This window comes from Pyrenophora tritici-repentis, chromosome 1 (genome assembly GCF_003171515.1).
Source record: "Pyrenophora tritici-repentis strain M4 chromosome 1, whole genome shotgun sequence".
In the NCBI taxonomy this organism is placed as follows: domain Eukaryota; kingdom Fungi; phylum Ascomycota; class Dothideomycetes; order Pleosporales; family Pleosporaceae; genus Pyrenophora; species Pyrenophora tritici-repentis.
The window spans coordinates 8,984,346-9,007,589 of record NC_089390.1 but is presented as its reverse complement, the minus strand read 5'-3'; the positions used below and the strand labels follow the sequence as shown (position 1 = coordinate 9,007,589).

The following is a 23,244-nucleotide window of genomic DNA, read 5'->3' as shown; positions in this document are numbered from 1 at the left end:
GAGTCGTTATTGGATACAATGGAGATTATAACTTGGGTGAAAGGCGCAACCTGAAGAATCTTTAGGTGTGCGAACTTGCTGTGCGAACACCTTGCATTTCCCCACTCTTACACAATTCGCAAAATGGCTCTGAACCACGTTCCTCTGACTTGGACCGACGATCAACAAGCTGTCTTCGCTAGAAGAAAGAAGATACGAGAACTGATATGTACGAATTACTCGGGACCGCAGCGAGCTCTCCAAGCTTCTCTCAATGAGTTTCGCAATTGGACTCCTGATGAAGTGGCTGCGCTATTCCATGACTATCCACCGCTACCGGATCGACGGCTGTATCCTCTGGGGCCTGAGGCTCGCTATCCACCACCAGGAAACAAACGCTATGTCGAGTTGGCCGGCAAAGTGGCACTAATGGGTATCGCGAATACATTGGCGCTCGTTACCTCGCCCTTGACCATGCCCCGGATGACAAAAGCGAAACGAAAGGAAGCGATATCTGGAATCTTAGAGGTAAATAAGGAGGTGATAAGCTCCTCACTCTTTGTATCGACAACTCTCGATCTTATGGAAGAAGCTGGACGACGGAGACAAGCTCTATGCGTAAACAAGTGGGGACAGTTTAGAATACTCAGTTCGTCCTACGCAGCTATCTCGCACGTTTGGGCAGAGACCATGGGCTTGCAATTCAACGACGAAAAGGTTCAGCAAGATGAGCGAGGCCTCCTGATGTCACACTTCAACCAGATAATGAGCAAGGCGCTTCAGTGTGGTTATGAGTGGATATGGCTGGACTTGTTGGCTATCCCGAAGAAGACAAACCCCGGCAGTAGCGATTTTCGCTTGTCACAAGTCAAAAATATTGTCATCAACAGCCTTGATTCAGTGTATCGCAATGCAGACGCGGCCATTGTACTGGATTCCTTTGCTCTGAACCTCCCTTCTGCGGATCCTTTGCGGGTCGCTCCAGCTCTAGTGTGCGGGTTGTGGTTGACGCGTATTTGGACATATCAAGAAGCAAAGTTAGCCAAGAAGGCGTTGATAGTGACAGCTACGAGCGTGGTTAGCCTCGACAACATACGATCTGCTCTTCAAGCGCAAGCTCAAGTTGACCGGGCAAGATGGGACTCACTTTGCAAAACCTTTGAGAGACTACAGCCAGTTTATGAGAGTGGAATCAATCTTGCAGACATTGCACTGTCCTCGACAAATCGCAACACTGAGAATGATATCGACTATGCGCGTGGCTTCTACGCATTGCTCGGACTGCAGTGGCATAAAGATTGGAACTACGAAGATGGCATCCGACACATGTACCATTCGCGACCGCAAGAAGTAGCAATGCTGGCTTCGATGCATAATCTACGTGGCCTTGCACAGCCATTTTCTTGGGCTCCAAGATATCTTGCTCGGCAACAGGGCCAGAGTCAAGATGCGTTCTTTTACAAGTTCAATGGTACCGGGCTTGTTGGACCTTGGTATACAGCAATGGTGCGAGAACGGGTTCACACTGGGTTCTATGGCGCCGCCGAAGCGGAAGCAGAAGAAGACCACAAACTGGCCCTACAGCTTCGTATTGACACCATGTCAGGCGCGTCTGTCTTGGCCACGCTGGTGACATGGGACGTGAAATGGACTCCTGAGCTGGTCACATGGGTGGAGCTCATACCTACGGGTACCGCGAGAATCATTTGCTCCCATACAATGGCCTCCTATGAGGGAGAAAGTTTCCGGTCCGTTTTACTTGCGAGGCAGAAGCCTCAAGATTCTCCCGCCCAGGCTTTTGGCGATGTCTTTGCGAGCGCAATCTTGGTCGGTGGGTATATTGAAGCACCTCAGGTTCAGTGGTTACTAACCTAACTTACCGCCCTGCCGCAAACCGAAATGAAGTTTGTTTATGTTTGTGTCACGTCACGTAGATTTTTTGTGGTACAATATGAGAGAAATAATATTCAAAGGCCTATGATCATTTCCTTGCAGCTTCTAGCGGCAATAATAACATTTCATGTACCATAGTTTAGGTGCCGTAGTGCGCCTTCTGTTCTAGCGATCGCTTACACCCACTTTCCGCTATCAGCCAATGCCAGGGTCTTCTATGACGAATATGTTGATGACTTGCAAAAATAACTTCCGATGGCATAATCTTTGACTTATGTGTGGTTTCGAACAAGAGGACATCTTCAACATGACCAATTCATATGTTTTCTAAACAAAAAAGAAAGGTATCCCCGAGAACTCTCCATGTCGAGTGGAGCAAAGGGGGGGGGGTCTCGTTTGGGATTCCAGATTCGGCAGCTACTTTCCTATAAGATTGTAGTTTAAACAACATTATGTACTCGAATTAATACTGTTTCTAAGATGACGTTTGAGGAAAGGGATAGGGGGGTTGACCTGGAGGACCGAATTGAGCATACAGACTATTGAACCAGTACCATAGAAAGTGCCCATAGCCCATGCGAGTGCGTATAACCAATGATATTTTGCCTATCTATCTCTACCCAACCGCTCTTCGTAATCATCCACTAGTTCATACGCTGGCCTGAATTTAGGCTTCAGTGTATTATTCGCATCCCCAACTTGTGGCACTTGTTGTGTCGATGGCTGCCGTACCAGCTTCGGGTTCGGGTGCGTATCGGTAGTTCCACCTAACGAAGTATAGCCAAGATCGTATAGGGAGCAATAAGGGATGTTGAGGTATCGGATGAACTGGGGGTTTTAGCGACGAACGCACACGACTGCTATGTGTCTCCTACCGTCCATATATCTACGTAATGCCAGTCTATTACGGGATGTATTCGTACGAATGCAGGCCACCCGGAGTCGGTTGGGTCGAAATGGGTCAAGTGCTGGCCATGCGGATCTGTCCGTCGGGTTCCTACGAATATCGCCTTGACTGACGGAGTATCCTTGAGGTAATCTGCAAATGCAGCCTTCATCGGTTTTGCGTATTCCAAAAGGGAGAGTGAATATATCTTGCTGCTATGTACGACAAACTCCTCTACCTCTGGAAAGGGGTGCGCGTCCTGTATGTAGACGCATTGTACGGCGGTTTCGATGTTGGACGACGGGTTGGAGGTTTGGGTCAGGCCTCGCCTGTGCATGCCACAGAGGTATAGTATGAGCAGAACAAGACAGTCTTTTCCGCCATTATAGGATAATGACAGTTCTGGTAAACTGCATAGCCGTCAGTATCATAGCGTCGATATATTGCCCCTGAATGGTTGAGGCACACCTGTATCTTTCCAGTGCCTCTGCTATGACTTCCAGCGATGTACGCGTCTGCTCCTGCACGTTTTTGATACGGTCTGATACATGCTTTGCGTCCAGGAAGGTGGATATGCGGTCATCAATGCGTGCGCATAGCTCGTTGAAAGGTGGCGGGGTATTGGTGACAAGGGGATCTGAGAAGCCGGAAGCGGTGTTCATTGCAAGTGCGAGAGCGGCGCTAAACACGACATCAGATGTATGCGATTACGGAAGATTATCTGTGTCGACTATTGGTCGTTCGGGGTGTGCAGTTTGATGCCATCAGCCATGATGCATGCCGGCTGCCAGAACAGCAAGCCGAACGGGTGGAGGTAGCATGTAATCGATAAGAGCATCCTCGGCAACGCCCACATGCGGCCTAGCGCGGCCTGTCTCCAAGTCACCTGGCCACTCATGCACCGTAGAGTAAGCGTCCGACCTACGACCAGACGCGACTCCACCACCAGATGCGCTATGGATGAAATTCGGGCTACAGTCTCGCCTCGAGCCCGTCACGACCATCTAGGCTGAGGGATTGCACCGAGTTCGCATCTATGCCCATGTGATTCGCCGCATTTCGGCTCTTGCCCCAGACCCTGAATTGCACTAAAAGATTGCGTGCTTTCGGCACGCGTTGTGATGACCTGTTCATGGGCAATTTTTCCATTGCCGCTGACTATGAGGACTGTCGCCGACGTTCCGAAATCCTACTATTACTCCTCTTCTGCCCCATAGATGTTTCCTTACTGTTACTGTCAACTCTGAATCCGCAGTCAATATGGCGTCTGTCTCGACTGCAGGAGAGGCTGGTATGTCCCCGCAAAACACCCACCCCGCCATTTGCCCCTCCCTCACCAAAGGAGTAATTGCATATTTGACAAAGTACAATGTACTGACGCCTGGTTTCTTCTAGTGGCCCGAATTGCCCACTTGACCTCCGACGTGATTGTGTCGGTCGTGCCTTCTTTGACGACCGAATCCGAGTTCTCCGAGGCACTGCGCGGACTCCAAAAGCACAATGCGCCCAGCGTTGTCTGCAAGACGCAGCCAGAGGTATGCGCATGTAGTTGTTTGTAATCAAACAGCATTGTACTGACCCTCTTTCCCAGATCCTCACTGTCCGCCAAAACGCGGATCCGCTCCTTTCAGTCTTCCAGCCCATTCGCGCAGGCAAACTCACCAGCGTGACCACGACCTCGTCCATCCTCGTAAAATCGATACCGCACCTCTACAAACTCGCCCAATACCCCGTTGTCCTTCATGTGTCGGTGGCACCTTCAGGTTACCCCGACTTCTCCGACATCACCTCCATCAGACAGTGCGGATTCGCCTTCATTCAGTCGGAGACACTACAGGAATTGCAGGATCTTGCTTTGACAGCCCATGCTTTGGCTATCAAGTCTGGCAAGGGTGTCATTCACTTCTTCGATGCTGGCGCAACCGCCTTTAAGAAGGCTGTTGAGGTGGAAGATGCCGATCTGGTGCGAAGTGTCATCGACTTAGACGCGGTCGCGGCTTACCAGAACTCGAAATCGGATGAGACGACTCTATATGCAGACGACGGCAGGTCATCTACCTTGTCCTTTGCTCGGAGCCAAGTCGTGAACGCTGTCCCAACAGCAGTGCCAGCAACTGCTCCTGAGCAGGCCAAGTCGCTTCCAGTGTCAGAGAGGAACAGCCAGCGAGGTGATTCTTCTTCAGGCTCATCACACCGCGATGCCAGTACTAGCGCTGCGTCTGCCTCTTCCGCAACTACCGTAGAGTCGTTGGTGTCGAAGCCTGTCTCTTCTGAGGACATCTACCGATTTGCCACACAGATTTGGGGAACCATCAAGGACATAACCGGACGAAGCTACGACGCATTTGCTTTCTCCGGAACAGGCACTGAGGAGGCGGCCATTTTCCTCTTTGGTGCCGACACTGCCGTCTTCGCCACTGAACTTGACAGTGTCGAGGAGACCAAGGCCTATGCCAACACAGCCATCATCACAGCGCGGTTGTACCGTCCCTGGCTGGGCGCATCGCTTGCACCCATGCTACCTCGCTCGCTCAAGAGAATCGCCGTGCTTGAGCAAGTACGGAGAAAGACCACTAGATGGGGACCTGTTCTCCTCGACCTGCTCATGTCCTTGAAGTCAACTGGTGGCGCGTCACCCGTTGTTGTTGGATATCAGTTGGGATACATCAACGAGGAGACCGTCGCCCAAGCAATGCGTGGTGTGTTCCAGAATCTCATGAGTGAGACACCAGTACAGAATCTTGTCATCGGCAACCTCGATGGACCACAAGCACAGGCCGTCAAGGCTGAACAACCAGGGTTAGAGAATGCCTACATGAAGATCTTGAACCAGATCTTTGGTGACAAACTTCATATCGCTAACCAGCTTGGTTCACAGCACGCTGGCGTTTCCAACGACATCTCCGCCACCCCAGAATATGGATTTGGTTCCCTAGTAGCACGCAAGGAGCACCGGAAGCGACTGGTAGATGAGGCTGCGGCTGCAGCAAAGGGCAATGACTTCACCACACCCGCATCGCAGCAGTGGCTCTCAAAATGGGCACTCAACGCTGATGACGGTGACAAGTCTGACGAGATTGCCCCTGAAGTCATTGCTCGCTTGAGCACTGATGGCTCGCCCATCGCCAACAAGCTTTTGTCGTCAAAAAAGCTTTTCTACAAGGAGTCTCCATGGTTAGTCGGATCGGATGCTTGGGCATACGATCTTGGAAACTCTGGTGTACATCACGTCCTGGCATCCGGCGAAAACGTCAACATGCTCATTGTCGACTCAACCCCTTACTCTGAGCGTGCTGCCGCTGATGCGGCGAGGCGGAAGAAGGACATCGGTCTATATGCGATGAACTTTGGTAACGCATACGTAGCTTCAGTTGCGGTATACAGCTCCTACACTCAGGTTCTGGAGGCCATGATTGAGGCCGACAAGTTCGACGGACCTTCCGTTGTCCTTGCGTACTTGCCGTATGAGAAGGAAAATGATACACCTCTCACTGTTCTTCAAGAGACGAAGAAGGCCGTTGACCTGGGCTACTGGCCATTGTACCGCTGGAATCCCCGAGCAGAGGAGAAGGGCGAAGATAACTTCAAGCTTGACTCCGAACGCATCAAGAAGGAACTGGAGGAATTCCTCTCGCGCGACAACTACATGTCTCAGGTCATGAAGAGACACCCTGAGTTCTCATCAAACATCTCCGGATCCTACGGAACTGAGGTTAGGCAGCTACAGAAGCGCAAGGCCAAGGACGCGTACAGCAAGCTTCTCGAAGGCCTGCAAGGCGACCCAATGACCATTCTTTTCGCTTCCGACAACGGTAACGCTGAGAACCTAGCGAAGCGTCTGGGAAACCGAGGCAAGGCCAGGGGACTCAAGACCATGGTCATGGCCATGGACGACTTCCCGATCGAAGACTTGCCCAACGAGCAGAACGTCATTTTGATGACCAGTGTTGCTGGCCAGGGAGAGTTCCCGCAGAACGGTCGCACTTTCTGGGAAACCGTCAAGGACTCCACTGATCTAGATCTCGCAACAGTGAACTTTGGTGTCTTTGGTCTCGGCGACAGCCACTACTGGCCCCGTAAAGAAGACAAAATCTACTACAACAAGCCCGCCAAGGATCTCCACGCGCGTCTACTTGCCCTTGGCGGTAAGCCCATGGTCGACTGTGGTCTTGGAGATGACCAAGATCCAGACGCTTATCAGACTGCATATGCCGATTGGGAGCCAAAGCTCTGGGAGAAACTTGGCGTTGCCAACGTAGAGAACCTACCAGAGGAGCCAGCGCCGCTTACCAATGAGGACATGAAGGCTGCTTCAAACTTCCTTCGAGGTACTATCGAAGAAGGCCTAGCTGACACCAGCACTGGTGCGATCTCGGCAAGCGACCAACAACTAACCAAGTTCCACGGTACATATATGCAGGATGACCGTGATCTCCGTGACGAGCGCAAAGCACAAGGTCTTGAGCCTGCGTACTCGTTCATGATCCGATGCAGACTTCCTGGTGGTGTTTCTACGCCCAAGCAATGGCTCCAGATGGACGAGATCAGCACGAAGCTTGGAAACGAGACCATGAAGCTCACGACCCGACAAACATTCCAGTTCCACGGCGTTGTAAAAGGAAAGCTCAAGCCAGCTATGCAAGCTATCAACAAGGCCTTGATGACGACTATCGCTGCTTGTGGTGATGTCAACCGAAACGTCATGTGCAGCTCTCTCCCCACACAGTCAAAGTACCACGCCCAGGTCCAAACCATCGCCCAGAAGATCAGTGATCACCTCCTTCCTTCCACCACCGCCTACCACGAGATCTGGCTCGAGGATGACGAGACAAAACAAAAGCGTAAGATTGCCGGTGAAGCTGTCCAAGACCACGAGCCGCTTTACGGACCTCTTTACCTTCCTCGAAAGTTCAAAATCACCATCGCTATCCCTCCTCACAACGACACCGACGTCTATGCTCACGACATTGGTCTCATTGCAATCAAGGGCGAAGATGGAAACCTCGAAGGGTTCAACTTACTTGCCGGTGGTGGTATGGGTGTAACGCACAACAACAAGAAGACTTACCCAAGGACTGGAACCATGTTCGGTTACGTCTCTACCGATCAAGTGCACCTTGTTTGCGAGAAAATCATGCTCGTCCAGCGTGATCACGGCGATCGTAAGAACAGGAAGCATGCGCGTCTCAAGTACACCATCGATGACATGGGTGTTGACGTGTTCATTGGAAAGGTTGAGGAGCTTTGGGGTCAGAAATTTGCTGAGCCCAAGCCTTTCAAGTTCCAAAGCAACATCGACACCTTCGGTTGGCAAAAGGACGAGACTGGCCTCAACCACTTCACCCTTTTCATTGAGAACGGTCGCATCGAGGATACTGCTGACTTCCCTATGAAGACTGGTTTGATTGAAGTGGCCAAGGCACACAAGGGCGAATTCCGGTTGACTGGTAACCAGCATTTGATCCTCGCAAATGTCGCCGACGAGGACTTGCCTGCTATGAAGGAACTACTGAAGAAGTGGAAGCTTGATAACACCAACTTCTCGGGCATGAGGCTATCTAGTTCTGCTTGCGTTGCCTTCCCAACTTGCGGTCTCGCCATGGCTGAGTCGGAACGTTATCTACCTGAGCTTATCTCCAAGCTCGAGGGCACACTTGAAGAGTCCGGTCTTCGCCAAGACAGTATTGTCATGCGTATGACTGGTTGCCCCAACGGCTGCGCGCGTCCATGGCTCGCTGAGGTCGCTTTCGTTGGCAAAGCCTACGGCGCGTACAACATGTACCTTGGTGGTGGCTACCACGGCCAAAGGTTGAACAAGCTGTACAGGAGTTCCATCAAGGAGGAGGAGATCCTAGAGATCATGCAACCAATGATCAAGCAATACGCCAGAGAAAGGAATGAAGGTGAACACTTTGGTGACTTTGTCATCAGAAAGGGTTATATCAATGAGACCACGCACGGCACGAACTTTCACGACAACGTAAGCAACATTAATCATATATTGGAAGAAGACCATAATGCTAACCCCTGTTACAGACTGCGGAACAAGAGTCGGATGCAGAGTAAGCGCATCATCGGCATTGGAAGGAACGGAATTTTCTGGGTTTTTCGGCTCATCGCATTGAATCTGTCATGAGTTATGATCATGTTACGGCGTTACGCAGGGCCTCCAGCGTCTAAGGAAAACTTGGTTTACTATCTCATGTATTTCGTATTACAAAAGGAATGATACCACACCGATTTGGGATAGTTTTATCCTCACGTAGCAAAGTCAAGCTACCTAGTCGTGAGATATGCGATAGCCTTCGCACAACCTGAGAAGGTGTAACTGCATTGGTGATCGAATAGTGACGCTCCTTCTGCATGTCCACGAATTCTCACAGTTGACTAGTCTCGAACAAGCTTGGTGCTCAGTGGACCCAGTCTATTTCCCCACACCTCCACCACTCGGCATAAAGTCTCACGTGCATGCTAACTTTTGTATCACGTATCCGTCTTGAGCTCACCTCGCCAGTCATCACTTCACCAATTGAATCTGTTGCTTTACCACCATGCCGCAAGCACCACCAGCCACCTATCCTCGCCCTGACTTCCTTCGGGAAGACCTGACCTGGATATCTCTGAATGGCACCTGGTCGTTCCTCTTCGACGATAACGATGTTGGCATAACGCGGGGCTGGCATCTGAACGGCATCCCCGATGAAGTCACCGTGAACCCCACCAACACTAACAGCGCGGAGAACACCGAAGCACACAGTATCACAGCCAGGATCGCTGCTGGAACACAGGAGCTGTTACAAGGCAATCAATTCAAAAATGAACACAAGGTGCACAAGAAGCGGGATATCCAGGTCCCGTATGTATTCCAATGTCCGGCTTCAGGGATTGAAGAGAAGGGTGTACATGAGGTGCTTTGGTATGAGAGAGATGTTGAGGATTTGCGGACCAGTGAGAAACGAGATGCAGGAGAAAGATTGGTGCTAAGATTTGGAGCTGTTGACTATGTAGCCAAGGTTTGGGTCGATGGGCAATTCTACGGTGGCCATCGTGGCGGACATGTCCCATTTGATGTTGACATCACAGACGCCTTTATGAAAGGCAAGACTCACCGAATAACTGTCAGGGTCTTTGATTCTGCTCACGATCTCACGCAGCCGCGTGGTAAGCAATATTGGAAGGCCCAGCCAGAGAGCATATTCTATACACCAAGCGGCGGTATCTGGCAGAACGTGTGGCTTGAGTCGGTGCCGCCTGTCCAGATTGGAGACGCGAGTACCGGAACTTTGTTAAAGAGCAATGAAATTGAAGGTGGAAATCTGCATGCTAGTATCAAGGTGCTTGGACGGCCAGCCGGGCACAACTACAGCGTTGAGCTTGAAGCCAGCCTAGGCGGTGTCGTGGTGAGCAAGACTGAGAAGACTGCTCTGCCCCAAGACGCAGACGCCGTCTCTCTCACAGCAAACATGCGTCTCTCCACCACGCAAACTTCTCAACTGCCCTCTGAGCTTACATCTACCGCTCCCCTTTCCGACCCCATAGCCTGGCTCAACAATGTTGCGCTTTGGTCCCCTGAGCACCCCACACTCTACGGAATAACCATCCGCCTATACTCAGCATCTTTGGAAACGCCAATCGATACCATTCACACTACAACTGGCATGCGCTCTCTCCATTGGAACAATTCTACTTTCCGCCTCAACAACCGCCCCTACTTCCAAGCCCTCTTCCTCGACCAAGGCTACTGGCCCACAACATTCATGACGCCACCCAGCTCATCCGCCCTAAAATACGATATCGAGCTCAGCAAAAACATGGGATTCAACGGCTGCCGCAAGCACCAAAAAGTCGAAGACCCAATCTTCCACTACTGGGCCGACCGTCTCGGTTTCCTCGTCTGGGGCGAAATGGCAAATGCATACGCCTTCTCGGAGGACTACGTGCAGCGCATGGACCAAGAGTGGCGCGAGGCAGTCTTGAGAGACCGCAACCATCCGTGCATTGTCGCGTGGACGCCGGTGAATGAATCGTGGGCGTACACTGACTTGGGCGCGAGTAAAGAGCAGAGAGATCACATCAGAAGTCTGTATTACGCGACCAAAGTGCTTGATCCCACAAGGCCTGTAAACGACAACTGTGGCTGGGAACACGTGGTTACAGACCTAACCACATTCCACGACTACGCTGATGCAGATGAGCTCACCAATACGTGCAAGACTCTGGATGGTATCTTGGGCAAGAAAGCTAATCGACCCATGTTTCTAGCGCCGATTGAGAACTTGGCAGATCCAGGCTCCAAGCACACGCCTAGTGCACCGGTCATCTGCACGGAGTTTGGTGGCGTGAATATTGCGCGCGAGGCTGCTGGAGGAGATGAGGATAGGACGCGTGACTGGGGCTACACGACAGCGACAGATCCCAAAGACCTGCTGAAGCGCATTGAGAAGATGATGAAGGGAATTGTAGAAGGGGGACATTGCTGTGGTTTTGTGTATACGCAGCTTACGGATATTGAGCAAGAGGTCAACGGCGTGTATACCCCCGACCGGAAGGAGAAGCTGGATGCAGCGGAAGTGAAAAAGGTTGTCGAGAAGGTTATGGAAACGTATGCGCAGATGCATAAGTAGCAAGGTTTTTTGCATTACGTTGCGCTATGTATTAGGAAATGACAGATCCCACCTGTATAGTATCATGAGTAGCTTGAATTAGCATCTCTCGAAAACCCGATACAGACCCTTCAAGTTTGCGACTTCCATAATACCACTGTCTAGCAGCCCTTTGGTGGCTACCAATCTCGCTTTACACGCTGGGAAGATATTGAACTCAAGCGCTCTGAATAGCTTCTTACGCCGCATAGTAATCTCAGTGGCTTCTTCTACTACCTTGTCCTTGCCCTTCCTGCCGTACGTCCCCTGTACGTCCGGCGGAAGCGGCAAGCTTTCTGGAACATAGAAAGAAGCAAGCTCTCTCAATATCGTCTGGAAGCAGCCTTTCTCTTCATTCCAATTGACATGCGGACCGAGACGCAGGAGGAACTGGGGCAGCTTTGCCATGCAAGGCGTATAATCCTTCATCAAGAGTGGGATAGAACATAGCTCGCCTTCTGCAGTGATGTTCATCGAGAAGTACTCGCGCAGCAATGGTGCCTTATCGATCAGCTGTTTCCCGACAACGTCGACGACTTCATCCCAGTCCACCTCACCCGCTGCATCGCCAGCGCTTTTCTTTTCCTGCTCCACCGATATTTTGAGTAAGTCGTGCAGTCGCAGTGGCGGGCTGAAACGTATGGACCCATAGTTTGCAAAGTCGGTGAGACCGACTTGGTAGAAGTATTCGTTGCACATCATAGCGTAATCAACTAGGAAGAGCTTCACGCCGCATTGTATGGCTGCGATGCGTTTTTGCTCGTCGACGATGCCGACAAAGGTATGAGAAGATAACATTTCCGTAAGCTCGTTATGCATGGCATCTCGAACTTCGGCGCGGAGATCACTGATAGAAGTCAGACGACATGCTATCGGCTCCTTTCCCGTAATTTCGTATTCCTTTTCTTTTTCGTCGTTTGCAATCTCCTCGACTGACTTTTGCGGTTGCAACATTGATGTGATCTTGCGTGCTGAGGCATCCGTGCGAACAAGGTTGCCGTCGTTGCGCTTCTTGGGAGCTGTCTGTGGGGCTCGCGATACGCTGCGATCTGATGCATGGCCTGTTCCTGGTGCCACAGGCACGTTTGACTTCATGGGTGTTGCGAAAGGGGCCTTTGGGTTTGGAAGTAGCGACTGCGTCATGAAGGACCTGCTCGTATCTACCTTGCTCAAGTTTTCGCGGATTGCATCGCAGATAACGGCAATGATTTCGTCTTCATTTAGAAAATGAACTTCGCGCTTCGTTGGATGTACGTTGACATCAACTCGCTGCGGCTCGATTTCAAGGCTTAGGTAGAAGAATGGATGTCCTCCTTTGGGCAGGAATGTGGCATATGTCTGCTCGACGCTCTTCTTGATTACCGGCGACTCGACTGATCGGTGATTGATGAAGAGAAGCATTTGTGTCCTCTTTGCGTTGTAGTTAGCACTACTGACCCAACCTTTGCACTTGAAGCCCCAGCGGTCGTCTTCAACGCTTAATTCGACCAGCTCGTTCGCAGCGCTGCTGCCATGGATTTGTCGTATCCGATCTTTTACACTAGCAGCAGCAGGAACTGTCACGCTATTGCTGTTGTTCTCTCCTATCTTTTTGCAGGAGAAAGCCACTCCCTCGCAGTGAACAGCGTAGCGTCCAACGAGCTCGAGGATTTTAGCATACTCTTCACTAGCTGAGCGAAAAGCTCTCCGCCGTGAGGGAACATTGTAGAAGAGATCTTCAACCTAGCAAATGTCAACTACGACTTCTGCATGTCCACAAGTTTCAACGTACTGTGATGATGGTGCCCTGTCGTCCAGCCTTGGGCTTCGGCTCCGCGCTTTGGCCCGGCTTCGGACTGGAAAGCTTTCCATCAGCAAAGTGAGCCTCCCAGGCACAACTCGACTCTTTCGTTCTCGTGGTAACTTTGAGATGAGCAATATGACTGATACTTGCCAAGGCCTCGCCACGAAACCCGTAGGTGCCAATGGAAGTCAGATCCTCAAAAGCCTTGAGCTTGGAGGTAGTGAATCGTTCGCACAAGATGGGTAAATCTTCTTTCTGCAACCATGTCAGTACGACATCGACCTCCAAGCCAATCAAACATACGTCAATTCCGTGTCCATTATCCGTAATTTGCAGAAGCTTAAGACCACCTTCTTTAACGAGTATTTCGAGCGCTGTCGAGCCCGCATCTACAGCATTCTCGATCAGCTCTTTCAGCGCATGCACTGGCGCGACGATGATTTCTCCGGCTGCAATCTTGTTCACGACATCTTGCGCGAGTGCTTTGATCCTCCGTGGCGCTGGAAGTGGAAGGCTATCGTCGCCTTTTCGTTTTGTTCCCCGTGGCGACGGCGGTGAGACATCCATTTCATCTGCCATAGCTGCACATGGATTTGTGCATCAGGGGGATGATTTGTGGTGATAAGGCCTGATGCACCGACAAAGCATGAGCGAGATGGGAAGTCGCAAAGGGCCCCACTTTCGCGCTCTCACGTGATCGCATGTGAGACGTCCGGACGCATGACCCTTTCCCCATGCGTCTGTTCATGACCATGACAAACTACGCGACGTGAAGCAACTGCTGTACATGTTTCTGCAATAGCCAGGTCTTCAGGTATCGGAGCGGGCTCCGATGGTGCGGAAAGAGTTGGATACCAGCCACCTAACGCCACAGCAGTGGCAAACCCAGCTGTATGCACTCTGGACAGCATAGCCGACATCACCCTATCAATTCTCATGATTTCCGCCTGATTTTCGATTGATTCATACGAGAGAAAATACAATTTCGACATGGCTTCCCCGTCGTACACTCGCGCCACCACGTCGTCCGAATACAGGTCCAAAGCTACCCCTAAACCTTCAACCACAACACCAGTCAAGCCACTATCCTCAAAGTTATCTCTCAGTGCGAAAACCTCCAAGTCATCTACTCCAAGTTCATCAAAACACACAACGACACCAAAGAAGCCTCTCAAGCGACCCTCCCTCCTCACGTCTCAAACAAAAAACCATCTGGCCTACACGTCCGACCTTTACACGATCACGCCCAAAGACGCCAAAAAGCCCTGTCCCCTAGCAACGCTCCCCTCGGAGCTACGGAGCCTAATCTACACCTTCATTTTCCCCACCGCAATCTACGTGTCCAACGCCCGGTCCCTGCAAGTCCAGGCGCGCCCACCAGCTCTTCTCCACGTATGTCGCGCCATCCGCATCGAAGCCGCATACACGTACTACTTGCACACATGCTTCACCTTCACCGTGCGCAACCTAAACTTCAGTCCGATTACGCGCTGGCTCGATAGTCTACCCAAGCAGCACAAAGCGCTTGTGACGCGGAACCGGCGTTTGGAAATTAATGTTTTACCTTGTGTAAAGAATACTTGTACATATCCGCCTCCTGGATTTCTAATCGACGGATATCTGGAAGATCAATGGGTATCTTGCCAGCCATTTGGTAATCTGTACGACCTGCCCAGTACGTTGCATAAGAGGCATTTTCTGGTATTTTGCCGCATGGCGGCGTGGTGGATGTGGTGTTCTAGACTTGGCAACAAGGGTGTGAGGTGGAATTATGGGTTTGAGCAGTCCACATGGCAGAATGCGTTTGCCGTGCCAGATGCACGGGATGCGGCAGTGTTGGAGGATTTCTTGGGCGAGTGTGGGATGGTGGTTGCGATGCCCTGTGTTGAGAAGGCGTGGAGGAGAAATAGGGGTGCGGCGAGAGGTATGCGGGACGAGGCGATTAGGTGGTTTGAGGCACTGGATGGGTGGTATAATGAGCGGTACGGGAAGGAGGAAGATGGCGAGTGGGATAGTAAGATGGAAGTAGTTCGGGAGAGCATCAAGAGGTGGTAGATATATAATGGCGAATGGCTGTGTAGAAGACAAAGTCCACGCTAGGAGGTATGTAAATCACATTTAACCATCCTAGTTAGGCTTCAGAAGTTATGATGGAACTCTAGGCTTGCTCCTCGTGCATCTCCTCCTCTCAACAATACATATAGCGCCTAATACTAGATACATTGTCCAATCCAGCGTATATCTAGACAAACCCAAACTGATAAAAAAAAGCCATAGACTTCACGTAGTATTCATCCCATACACACAGACACTGTCAGCAATTGTAGAAATGCCAATTTTCGGACCGTGATTGCGGTCGATTCGTCCTCAACGTTAACGCAGGAACGACGGCTCGAAGCCGTAGATTGGGTTTCCGAGCTAGCCAAATGATCAGTACTCTACAAGCAATTATCAAAGTGAAGACTTACTCCCCGAAGGGTAAACACAATATCGCTGACAGACACCGTCTTGCGGCCACTAGAATCGATGATGGCGCATACACGCTGCAGGATCTACAAGTTGTTAACGCTCTATCCGGCGTATACTTCTTCGTCTTGAAATGACTAACCAGTCTTAACCGTTGTTTGAGAGCATCACGGACGTCATCGTAGATCGTGGCTGATATACGCTTGACTCCGCCACGGCGCGCCAGTCGTCTGTGACCTGAGGTTAGCGAGCTCTTTCTGAACAAAAAAAATCCAAATAGAAAGAGAGAAGAGGAGTGTCATCTTGGGGGTGATGCTTTGATCTCTTCTCGGTTGGGCATTGTTTTATGTCCCTTCCTAGACTCACTCACCGAATATCGCCCTTGGTGACGCCATAAATATTATCTTTTTGAATTTTCCTACGTCAATCAGTCTCACTCCAACGTGCATAATCAGTATACTCACATATGACGCTTTAAGCTGCCTCTGGCAATACCCTTCCCCCTTCCTAGTCCAGCCGCGCCTTTACCTAAGCCGAGGCCCATCTGGCTGGCTCTGGAGGTCTGCGGCGTGGTTGATGCTGCCGAAGGCTGCAGGCGCACAGGAGGGCGAGCGGATGCGCCATAACGCGACGGGCCACCGAACTGTTTCGGGCGTTCGTTAGGCATTATGCTGTGGTATGATGCTCGAGTCTTGAATGCAGCGGCGGATGTGTGGCGTTGTTGATCGGACGTCGCACGGACCACAGGCTGTGATACGTCACGCGACGCGTTCTTCTGGCGCGCTATCAGGTGAAATGGATATGGGGGTTAGGAGATGGTGGTTGAGTTTGAGCGCAGATGAGAAGTGAGATGACAGAAGCTCGTAAATCAGTGGAGCAGCGTTGGTTGGAACACTTTCAGCACGTTCGACAGATTATCTGGTTAGGTTTTGTGGACCAAAGGACCTGATGCGAATGTTCAGGTAATAGCGAAGGCCACACTCTCAATATATAAGAAACTGGGGGATGAGGAAGAGAAGGCATCTCCATGCGTACTCTGTGTGATGTCGCACGCTAAATTAATGCGACTGTGTGGTAATAGGGACCAACGTTAACGTGATCCAGGTACAAACCGGTAATGCTCGCCAAAGCTTATATTACCCGGCCATGAATCCGTGGCAGAAAACACATGTACATGCGCAACAAAGTGTATTCATTAAATCGTCAGGTGTCAGCCCTGGTGCATTACTAGTAGGGTATCCGAGAGCATGGGGTCTTCATATGCAAGTTTGAGAAGACGTCTACGAAATGAATGTAGCCTCTGTGAAAAGCGTACCTTCCTCCTCTTTGACCTCATCACCCACCTTTACCTTGATCGTCATCTTGGGCGCATACTGGTAGATGTATGGCTTTGTGCCTGCGGCGCTGGCAACAATGGTCTTGATGAAGCCTGGTACCTCGGCCATGACATCCACACGGTCAATGTTCTTTCCGAGAGCACCGGCGAGATCTGCAGTGACGTCCTTGCCATCCTTGGTCTTTCCGACCCAGTGGTAGCTTGCAGCGGTGGGTTCCGCCCAACCGGTCTCGTCTTGCTTGGTTTCGGTGTGCTTCACTTCGGCTCCGTCGGTGTTGGCAAACAGTAGTTCGCCGTCGGTAGCGATGCCGCAAACTCGGACAACGGTCGATGCATACGACGACGGGGTAGTGAACTCCATAATGATGGCGGAGTAGGAGGGCGATTGGAAGTTGGCAAAGTTCCAGCGAGCAGCTGCAGGTGTTAGCTTGGGGCATTACTTAGTAGTTTGTGCATGATGGCCCTTACCAGCGTGGTGTGGCTTCATTCCCTGCAGGGCGTGGCTCAACATGCCTCGGCCCGTGACGTCGACCTCTCCATCCTTGGTGATGATTTTACCCTCGACGCTGCATCGCGGCCAGAAGTGGTGATGCATGGAACCCCATGGCGCCTTTGGATCTGTGCCGTAGTTGGTCATGCCGTCCTTTCCTCCCATGAAGCCAGGGGCGGTCCTCGTAAACTTGACGTTGACCATGCTGTTTTCGTTGACGGCAGCCTTGATGTCATATGAGTTGCCGTCGGCGGAAAGCTCGATGGAGACGCCATCTGCGTAAAAGGAGTGCTGGTTCTCATCAAATCCATAGTTGTGGACGGGGTCGCTTGCCCAGAGAAAGGGCTTCTCGTTGTTTGGGTAGAAGAGCTTGCAGTTGAACTGCACCGTCACGCGGAGGCCGCTATTGCATGTAAGTATTTGGGCGCGTGTCTACAGGCCGCGGTAACCTACGCTATGTTGTTGTAGATGACCTGCAGGAAGCCCTTGTGGCCCGCGTCGGTGAAGAGGTAAAACGTCTGTGTCTCGACATTGGTGTAGTCGAGCGTGACCCACTTGAGGTCCTTCTTGGTCAACTCGGTGTAGGCGGGCTCGTCGCCCTTCTTGCCCACGGGCTGGATGGCGTCGGGGCCGTATTCGGGCTCTTGGGTGCCGGCAACCGCGGCTAGTCTGCATCACTCAGTACGCGTACTCACTCCATCGCGCAGGCACGTGTGCGTGAGGCGGGAGGACTGCACTCACGTTGACTTTGCCCAGCTGAACATGATGCGGGCACGTCGACGTACGGTCCAAAAGATGCGTATGCGATGAAAGGCGTCACGGCGTTTGATTGGACGGGTGCAGAAATTTCTCTCGACGGGTTTTGTTCAACACGTCTGGATTTGAATTTTTTTTTGTCGTGACGGAAGCACGGCCGGCAGCTGGTACAGAGACGGCTATGGACGTCAGAACACGCGACGGCGAGTCCGAGTGCGGCGAAACAGGTCGAAGACAGCGCTGGGTTGCAGTGCTGCAGAGTTACACGAGTCGTCGTGGTTGTGAGCGGATGGGTCTGGGGTCTGGTTCTGGTTCTGGTCTGGATCTGGGTTGGATGTTTGGAATGCCAAAAGTCGGCGTCGAGCGTCGCCATGGCAGTTGAGGCGGTGGATAACTATGGCTTAGCCGTAGCTTCCCGATATCTAACGAATAGGGCAACCCGCGCGCCCTGTGCATGCAGCTGAGTGTGCTATTGTCGACCCCTCCGAAGATCACATTTCTTGTCGCTGTTCCCGCCGAATCCTCGAAGCTGCCCGTTTTTTTTTCTTTTTTACATACATATACAGACGCCCCGGCATCGATCTCCCTTCATTCGTGCATATCCCGGGCATTCCGCGGGTTTACGGACGAATTGCTTGCAGGCTACCCTGAGCTAGCGCGGGGCTTCTTCACACCCTAGCTTCCGATGACGATTCTCGATGCTTTGTAGAAAGGCACACGAGCAGAGCACCTCATTCTTCCACTCCAGCACCCATTGCTGAGCCTGAGAGCTCCCATAGTCCTCCCCGCTCTCTCCGCCCGCTCCGTAACACTCTGGACTAAAGGCCGAGGCACCAATTCATTTGCGCTCCTGCAACTCGCTGACTACCAGCCAAGCTAAAGCTGTTTGGTCTAGACATGTGCGTCTTTCGTCATGCCCTGAGCCAACCTAACTGACACTCACTGACAGAAGCCTCTCACCATCATGACGTCTTCACCTCAGCCGCAATCTGTGCGCTTCAGCGACGTCCACCAGGAAATTGAGCCAGAGCAGGCTGTTCAAGATGTCGCTGAACTTACAGGCACCACCAGTGTGCCCCACGATGGTCCATTGAGCCCCCAGGCAGAGGAAGACTTGCGCAATCTGTCTTCGACGCTCCAGAAATCCCGCATGCAGGCAAAGCGCATGGAGAACTTTTCCTACGAACCCGTCTCACTTCCACCATCGCGAGTAAGCAAGCTCTCTGCCATGGTGCGTGGCCGCCAACAAAGCTAACACATAAAAGGCACCTTCACCCAATCCAGCCTCACGAACTACTTCAGTGCATTCAGGACATCGCTCTTCCATCGCCTCATCGCCTGCCTCCGCAATGCACTCTCCACCACTAACGCCCGCAGGCACTTCTTCCCGGGACGAGAAGACTGGCGCTGAGGGACACAGGAAGCATTCAAGCGACCCCGCCATGATCACTCCGCAAGTTTCACCACCACACGAACCGCCGCCACCATCAATGAATGCCTCTGTCCAAGGTCCAAATGAGAGCCAGTTGTCCCTACCAGTGCCTGCATCTCCAAGAATAGTAGCGCATTCTCCTCGTCCATCATCAGACTTATCCGGCGCCGTTCAGTCCGCCCCAAAACGCGGCTCAGCAATGGCAATGGGCCACGCCAGTGACTCAAACCCGGCCTCCCGAGATGCCAGTCCGGCTAGATCCGGTGGGGAGCGCACATCAGGCACATCAACCCCAGCTCCCGGTAGCCGCCCGTACACTCCCCAGGGAGAACGGGAAGATACATATACTCGTTCCAAACGTGCAGCACAAGCAAGGAACCTAGACTCACTCGAAGCTCGATTTGTGTACGGCGGGCGCGATGGGCGCAACTCGGCAGCATCCTCAACATACCAACTACCCCGCTCTAGGGGCACTGAGTCCGACACAGAGACAAACAAAAGATCTAGCATTTTCGGAAAGATGTCTATCAAAGGCCACTCCGACGCAGAGGACTCTAAATCGCAAAACAGCAAACATGGATCAATGTCTGAGCTGAAGCGGTTCTTCAAGATTGGACATAAAAACAAGGACAAAGACAAAGACAAGGAGAAGCGCAAGGAGTCACCCGCGCCTTCTATCAAGAACCAAAAGATTAAATCCAACAAATCTGGAACAATGACACCTCCCATGACCAACGGTTCGATAAGCGTACCTTTCGCAGACGACCACGGCCTCCAAAGCAAGTATGGCAAGTTCGGAAAAGTCTTGGGCTCGGGCGCAGGTGGATCTGTCCGGCTTATGAAGCGGAGTAGCGATGGAACGACGTTCGCTGTAAAACAATTCCGAAACAGGCATTCATACGAGTCGGAGAAGGATTACAACAAAAAGGTTACCGCAGAGTTCTGTATAGGCTCAACACTACATCATGGAAACATCATTGAGACCATGGATCTTGTAAACGAAAAGGGCAACTACTACGTTGTAATGGAGTATGCGCCTTACGATCTTTTCGCAATAGTCATGACGGGTAAGATGAGTCGAGAGGAGGTTACCTGCTGCACCTTGCAGATATTGAACGGAGTTACATACCTGCACAGTATGGGCTTGGCACATCGAGACCTGAAGCTTGACAATGTCGTTGTCAATGAGCATGGTATTATGAAGATCATCGACTTTGGCAGTGCTGCTGTCTTCAAATACCCATTTGAAGACGAAATCGTCCTTGCCAGTGGTAAGTACATTGATTCACCTTTCCATTCCACCTTCTAACAATCTTCACCAGGTATCGTCGGCTCAGATCCATATCTCGCCCCGGAAGTATATGATCTTGCCAAGTACGATCCTCAACCAACCGACATATGGTCTCTTGCAATCATGTTTTGCTGTATGACACTACGTCGATTTCCCTGGAAGGCACCGCGCATCTCCGATAACTCGTATAAGCTCTTCGTGTCTCCCCCCAACGACGGGCCCAGGTCGATTACCGGCCCTGCAAGGTCGGCGACTGACGTCCCGAGTACTGCAAGCGATGACCGTCGCCAGTCTGGAATTACCTCTGAGCCAGCGTCTCGCCACCCCTCGGAACATGCTGTTGATCATCGCGCATCAACATCATCGACCACTTCGCAACAACCGCCTCAGGTCATCAAAGGGCCTTGGCGCCTTCTGCGTCTGTTGCCGAGAGAGAGTAGGCACATTATAGGCAGAATGCTAGAAGTCGACCCCAAGAAGCGCGCCACCCTTGACGAGATCCTCGAAGATAAATGGGTCACTAATAGTGCAGTGTGCACACAGGAAGAGGGTGGTAGAGTGGTTCGATGTGACAATCATGAACATACCCTAGAGCCTGGTGCAGGTGTCTCTTCGGCAGCGAACACACAGCAGAAGAAGTAAGCCAGTAGGCTCTTTGCAACTTCTCTGTCGTTCGCTATTACGATCGACGTTTTCTGTAGCCTAAGGCTATCAGGCACGCAAATAATTTCTTGGGGCGATTCTTAGCCGGTCGACATACAGTGTTCGACTTTGATTTTACGCCATCGTTAGCTTCTCCTTCGTGACGTGAAGTGGAGCTTGTCGTTGACTAGTATTCAGCGTTTTAGACGATTAGCAGGCGGGTATTTGAGACTCTTGCTTGCATAGATGTGCGGTGTTTGGGCGGGATAGAAGGCAGCTTCTCCTCTTCTTCTTCGATTTTCCGTTATTACGTACGTTTGTGTAATGTACTCTAGAGAAATGCCGAATGTGAGGGGAAGCATGGGCATGACGACCCAAAGGGGCTATATCGGTATTCAGACAAAACCAAGGGAAAAACGTATATAGTAAAGTGTACGCGGGATTCCGCTGTGACGTCTTGTGGGGAGTTTGGGAGAGAAGATCAACAAAACCCAGACTACTTTGAGGCTGCGGTGTAATGCGTGTATATTGCCCCGTATATGAACATCGGTCACGTTCTTCAGGCTGTCATGATACACAATATCAAATAGCTTCATGATATGCGCTTACCACCAACCTTATACATTTTCCCCATGCAAGCAAGCTATCCTACTACAATCCCTCTTTCGCCCCCCTCTAGCCTACAAACGGTACTTAGTTCCGGCGCGGGGAGGCTTGACTACTTACACTCGAAATATCAGATTAGACAAGCGCCACGACCGACCTAGAACCTCAGCGCCAAGCCCTGGTGAAACACGCCGAAACATTCTCTCCCCGGCCCCGTCAGCCGCCCAACCAACAAGTTTCGCAAACCGACATGGAATCCAAACAAAAGGGTACACACGGACGGGGTTCGCTACCAAGTAAAGCTGCGTCTGCCTGCTCTGCGCTACTTTATATGGGGTCGGGGGTCCCGTCCGGGGTGCCCTTTTCCTGTGCTGTTGCCAAGACACAAACCCGTTTGTGCTGCACTTCCACCTGTCAAGGAGAGCGAGCAGGCGGCTGAGGTGGAGACGGGGGAGAAAAGACGCGCGTTGTTATGATTTGCGTTGCTGGGGGGGTTGGTTAGAGGCGGAGTGGGGTGTTCATGCCTTGGGGGAAGGAGTTGATGGGTATAGTCAGAGGTACGTAGGCGCGCGCCGTGTCTTCGGGGTCGTACCGGTACGAGTGTATACGTAAACCCATAAAAAGGGCCGAGGCTGAAGGGACGTCAGGCTGATTCGGACAATTGGCAAAAGGCAGAGAGGAGCAAGACCAAGATCGGTCGTGAGGGTCATTCAAGGTCGAAGATTGGATCGGCGCACGTGACGCGTGATGGTCGTTGAGAAAGTTATAGGCATGGGTATGGTGGAATATGTGATCATGGGGAATTTGGAAGCTTAGCATAGCGAATATGTTTGGACTGGTCAACATAAGCATGCGGGATGAGTGCATTTTGTGGAGATAAAAAAGACGGCGAATACTGATTGCAGCGATTACAATTACTCGCTTCGGTTGGGTTGTGGAGAAGAGAGTTAGTGAGAGGATTAATACGCAACACGTCAGATGAACAGGCAGAGGTGGTGGATTTGCCCGGATATGTGGGGGCGAACGTCAGACGCACGCTGCC

At 51.6% G+C, this 23,244-nt stretch overlaps 9 protein-coding genes across 9 annotated transcripts; 5 read left to right on the top strand and 4 right to left on the bottom strand.

Moving 5' to 3' along the window:
- Positions 1 to 123: 123 nt before the first annotated feature.
- PtrM4_034900 (HET domain containing protein) lies at positions 124 to 1,854 on the top strand (the record flags this gene model as incomplete). Its single annotated transcript, XM_001939309.1, has 1 exon — positions 124 to 1,854. The coding sequence occupies one exon, from the start codon at positions 124 to 126 to the stop codon at positions 1,852 to 1,854; it is 1,731 nt and encodes a 576-aa protein (XP_001939344.1).
- Positions 1,855 to 2,478: 624 nt separating this feature from the next.
- On the bottom strand, positions 2,479 to 3,420 carry PtrM4_034890 (CysH, 3'-phosphoadenosine 5'-phosphosulfate sulfotransferase (PAPS reductase)-FAD synthetase; the record flags this gene model as incomplete). Its single annotated transcript, XM_066104096.1, has 3 exons — positions 2,479 to 2,700; positions 2,748 to 3,168; positions 3,227 to 3,420. 3 exons carry the CDS (start codon positions 3,418 to 3,420, stop codon positions 2,479 to 2,481), a joined length of 837 nt encoding a protein of 278 aa, XP_065966298.1.
- A 598-nt stretch (positions 3,421 to 4,018) lies between these two features.
- Positions 4,019 to 8,824, top strand: PtrM4_034880 (CysI, Sulfite reductase, beta subunit (hemoprotein); the record flags this gene model as incomplete). The annotated part of the gene is made up of 4 exons (XM_001939307.2): positions 4,019 to 4,049; positions 4,154 to 4,293; positions 4,350 to 8,738; positions 8,795 to 8,824. 4 exons carry the CDS (start codon positions 4,019 to 4,021, stop codon positions 8,822 to 8,824), a joined length of 4,590 nt encoding a protein of 1,529 aa, XP_001939342.1.
- A 485-nt stretch (positions 8,825 to 9,309) lies between these two features.
- On the top strand, positions 9,310 to 11,382 carry PtrM4_034870 (glycoside hydrolase family 2 protein; the record flags this gene model as incomplete). Its single annotated transcript, XM_066104095.1, has 1 exon — positions 9,310 to 11,382. One exon carries the CDS (start codon positions 9,310 to 9,312, stop codon positions 11,380 to 11,382), a length of 2,073 nt encoding a protein of 690 aa, XP_065966297.1.
- A 78-nt stretch (positions 11,383 to 11,460) lies between these two features.
- On the bottom strand, positions 11,461 to 12,801 carry PtrM4_034860 (uncharacterized protein; the record flags this gene model as incomplete). The annotated part of the gene is made up of 1 exon (XM_001939305.2): positions 11,461 to 12,801. One exon carries the CDS (start codon positions 12,799 to 12,801, stop codon positions 11,461 to 11,463), a length of 1,341 nt encoding a protein of 446 aa, XP_001939340.2.
- A 1,372-nt stretch (positions 12,802 to 14,173) lies between these two features.
- Positions 14,174 to 15,238, top strand: PtrM4_034850 (Tymo-45kd-70kd multi-domain protein; the record flags this gene model as incomplete). The annotated part of the gene is made up of 1 exon (XM_001939304.1): positions 14,174 to 15,238. One exon carries the CDS (start codon positions 14,174 to 14,176, stop codon positions 15,236 to 15,238), a length of 1,065 nt encoding a protein of 354 aa, XP_001939339.1.
- Positions 15,239 to 15,556: 318 nt separating this feature from the next.
- Positions 15,557 to 16,316, bottom strand: PtrM4_034840 (HHT1, Histones H3 and H4; the record flags this gene model as incomplete). Its single annotated transcript, XM_001939303.1, has 5 exons — positions 15,557 to 15,601; positions 15,652 to 15,735; positions 15,792 to 15,879; positions 16,020 to 16,067; positions 16,114 to 16,316. 5 exons carry the CDS (start codon positions 16,314 to 16,316, stop codon positions 15,557 to 15,559), a joined length of 468 nt encoding a protein of 155 aa, XP_001939338.1.
- Positions 16,317 to 16,929: 613 nt separating this feature from the next.
- Positions 16,930 to 18,239, bottom strand: PtrM4_034830 (Svf1 multi-domain protein; the record flags this gene model as incomplete). Its single annotated transcript, XM_001939302.2, has 4 exons — positions 16,930 to 17,399; positions 17,454 to 17,878; positions 17,929 to 18,144; positions 18,217 to 18,239. 4 exons carry the CDS (start codon positions 18,237 to 18,239, stop codon positions 16,930 to 16,932), a joined length of 1,134 nt encoding a protein of 377 aa, XP_001939337.1.
- Positions 18,240 to 19,195: 956 nt separating this feature from the next.
- On the top strand, positions 19,196 to 21,596 carry PtrM4_034820 (SPS1, Serine-threonine protein kinase; the record flags this gene model as incomplete). Its single annotated transcript, XM_066104094.1, has 4 exons — positions 19,196 to 19,441; positions 19,497 to 20,263; positions 20,411 to 20,934; positions 20,986 to 21,596. 4 exons carry the CDS (start codon positions 19,196 to 19,198, stop codon positions 21,594 to 21,596), a joined length of 2,148 nt encoding a protein of 715 aa, XP_065966296.1.
- Between the last annotated feature and the right edge of the window lie 1,648 nt (positions 21,597 to 23,244).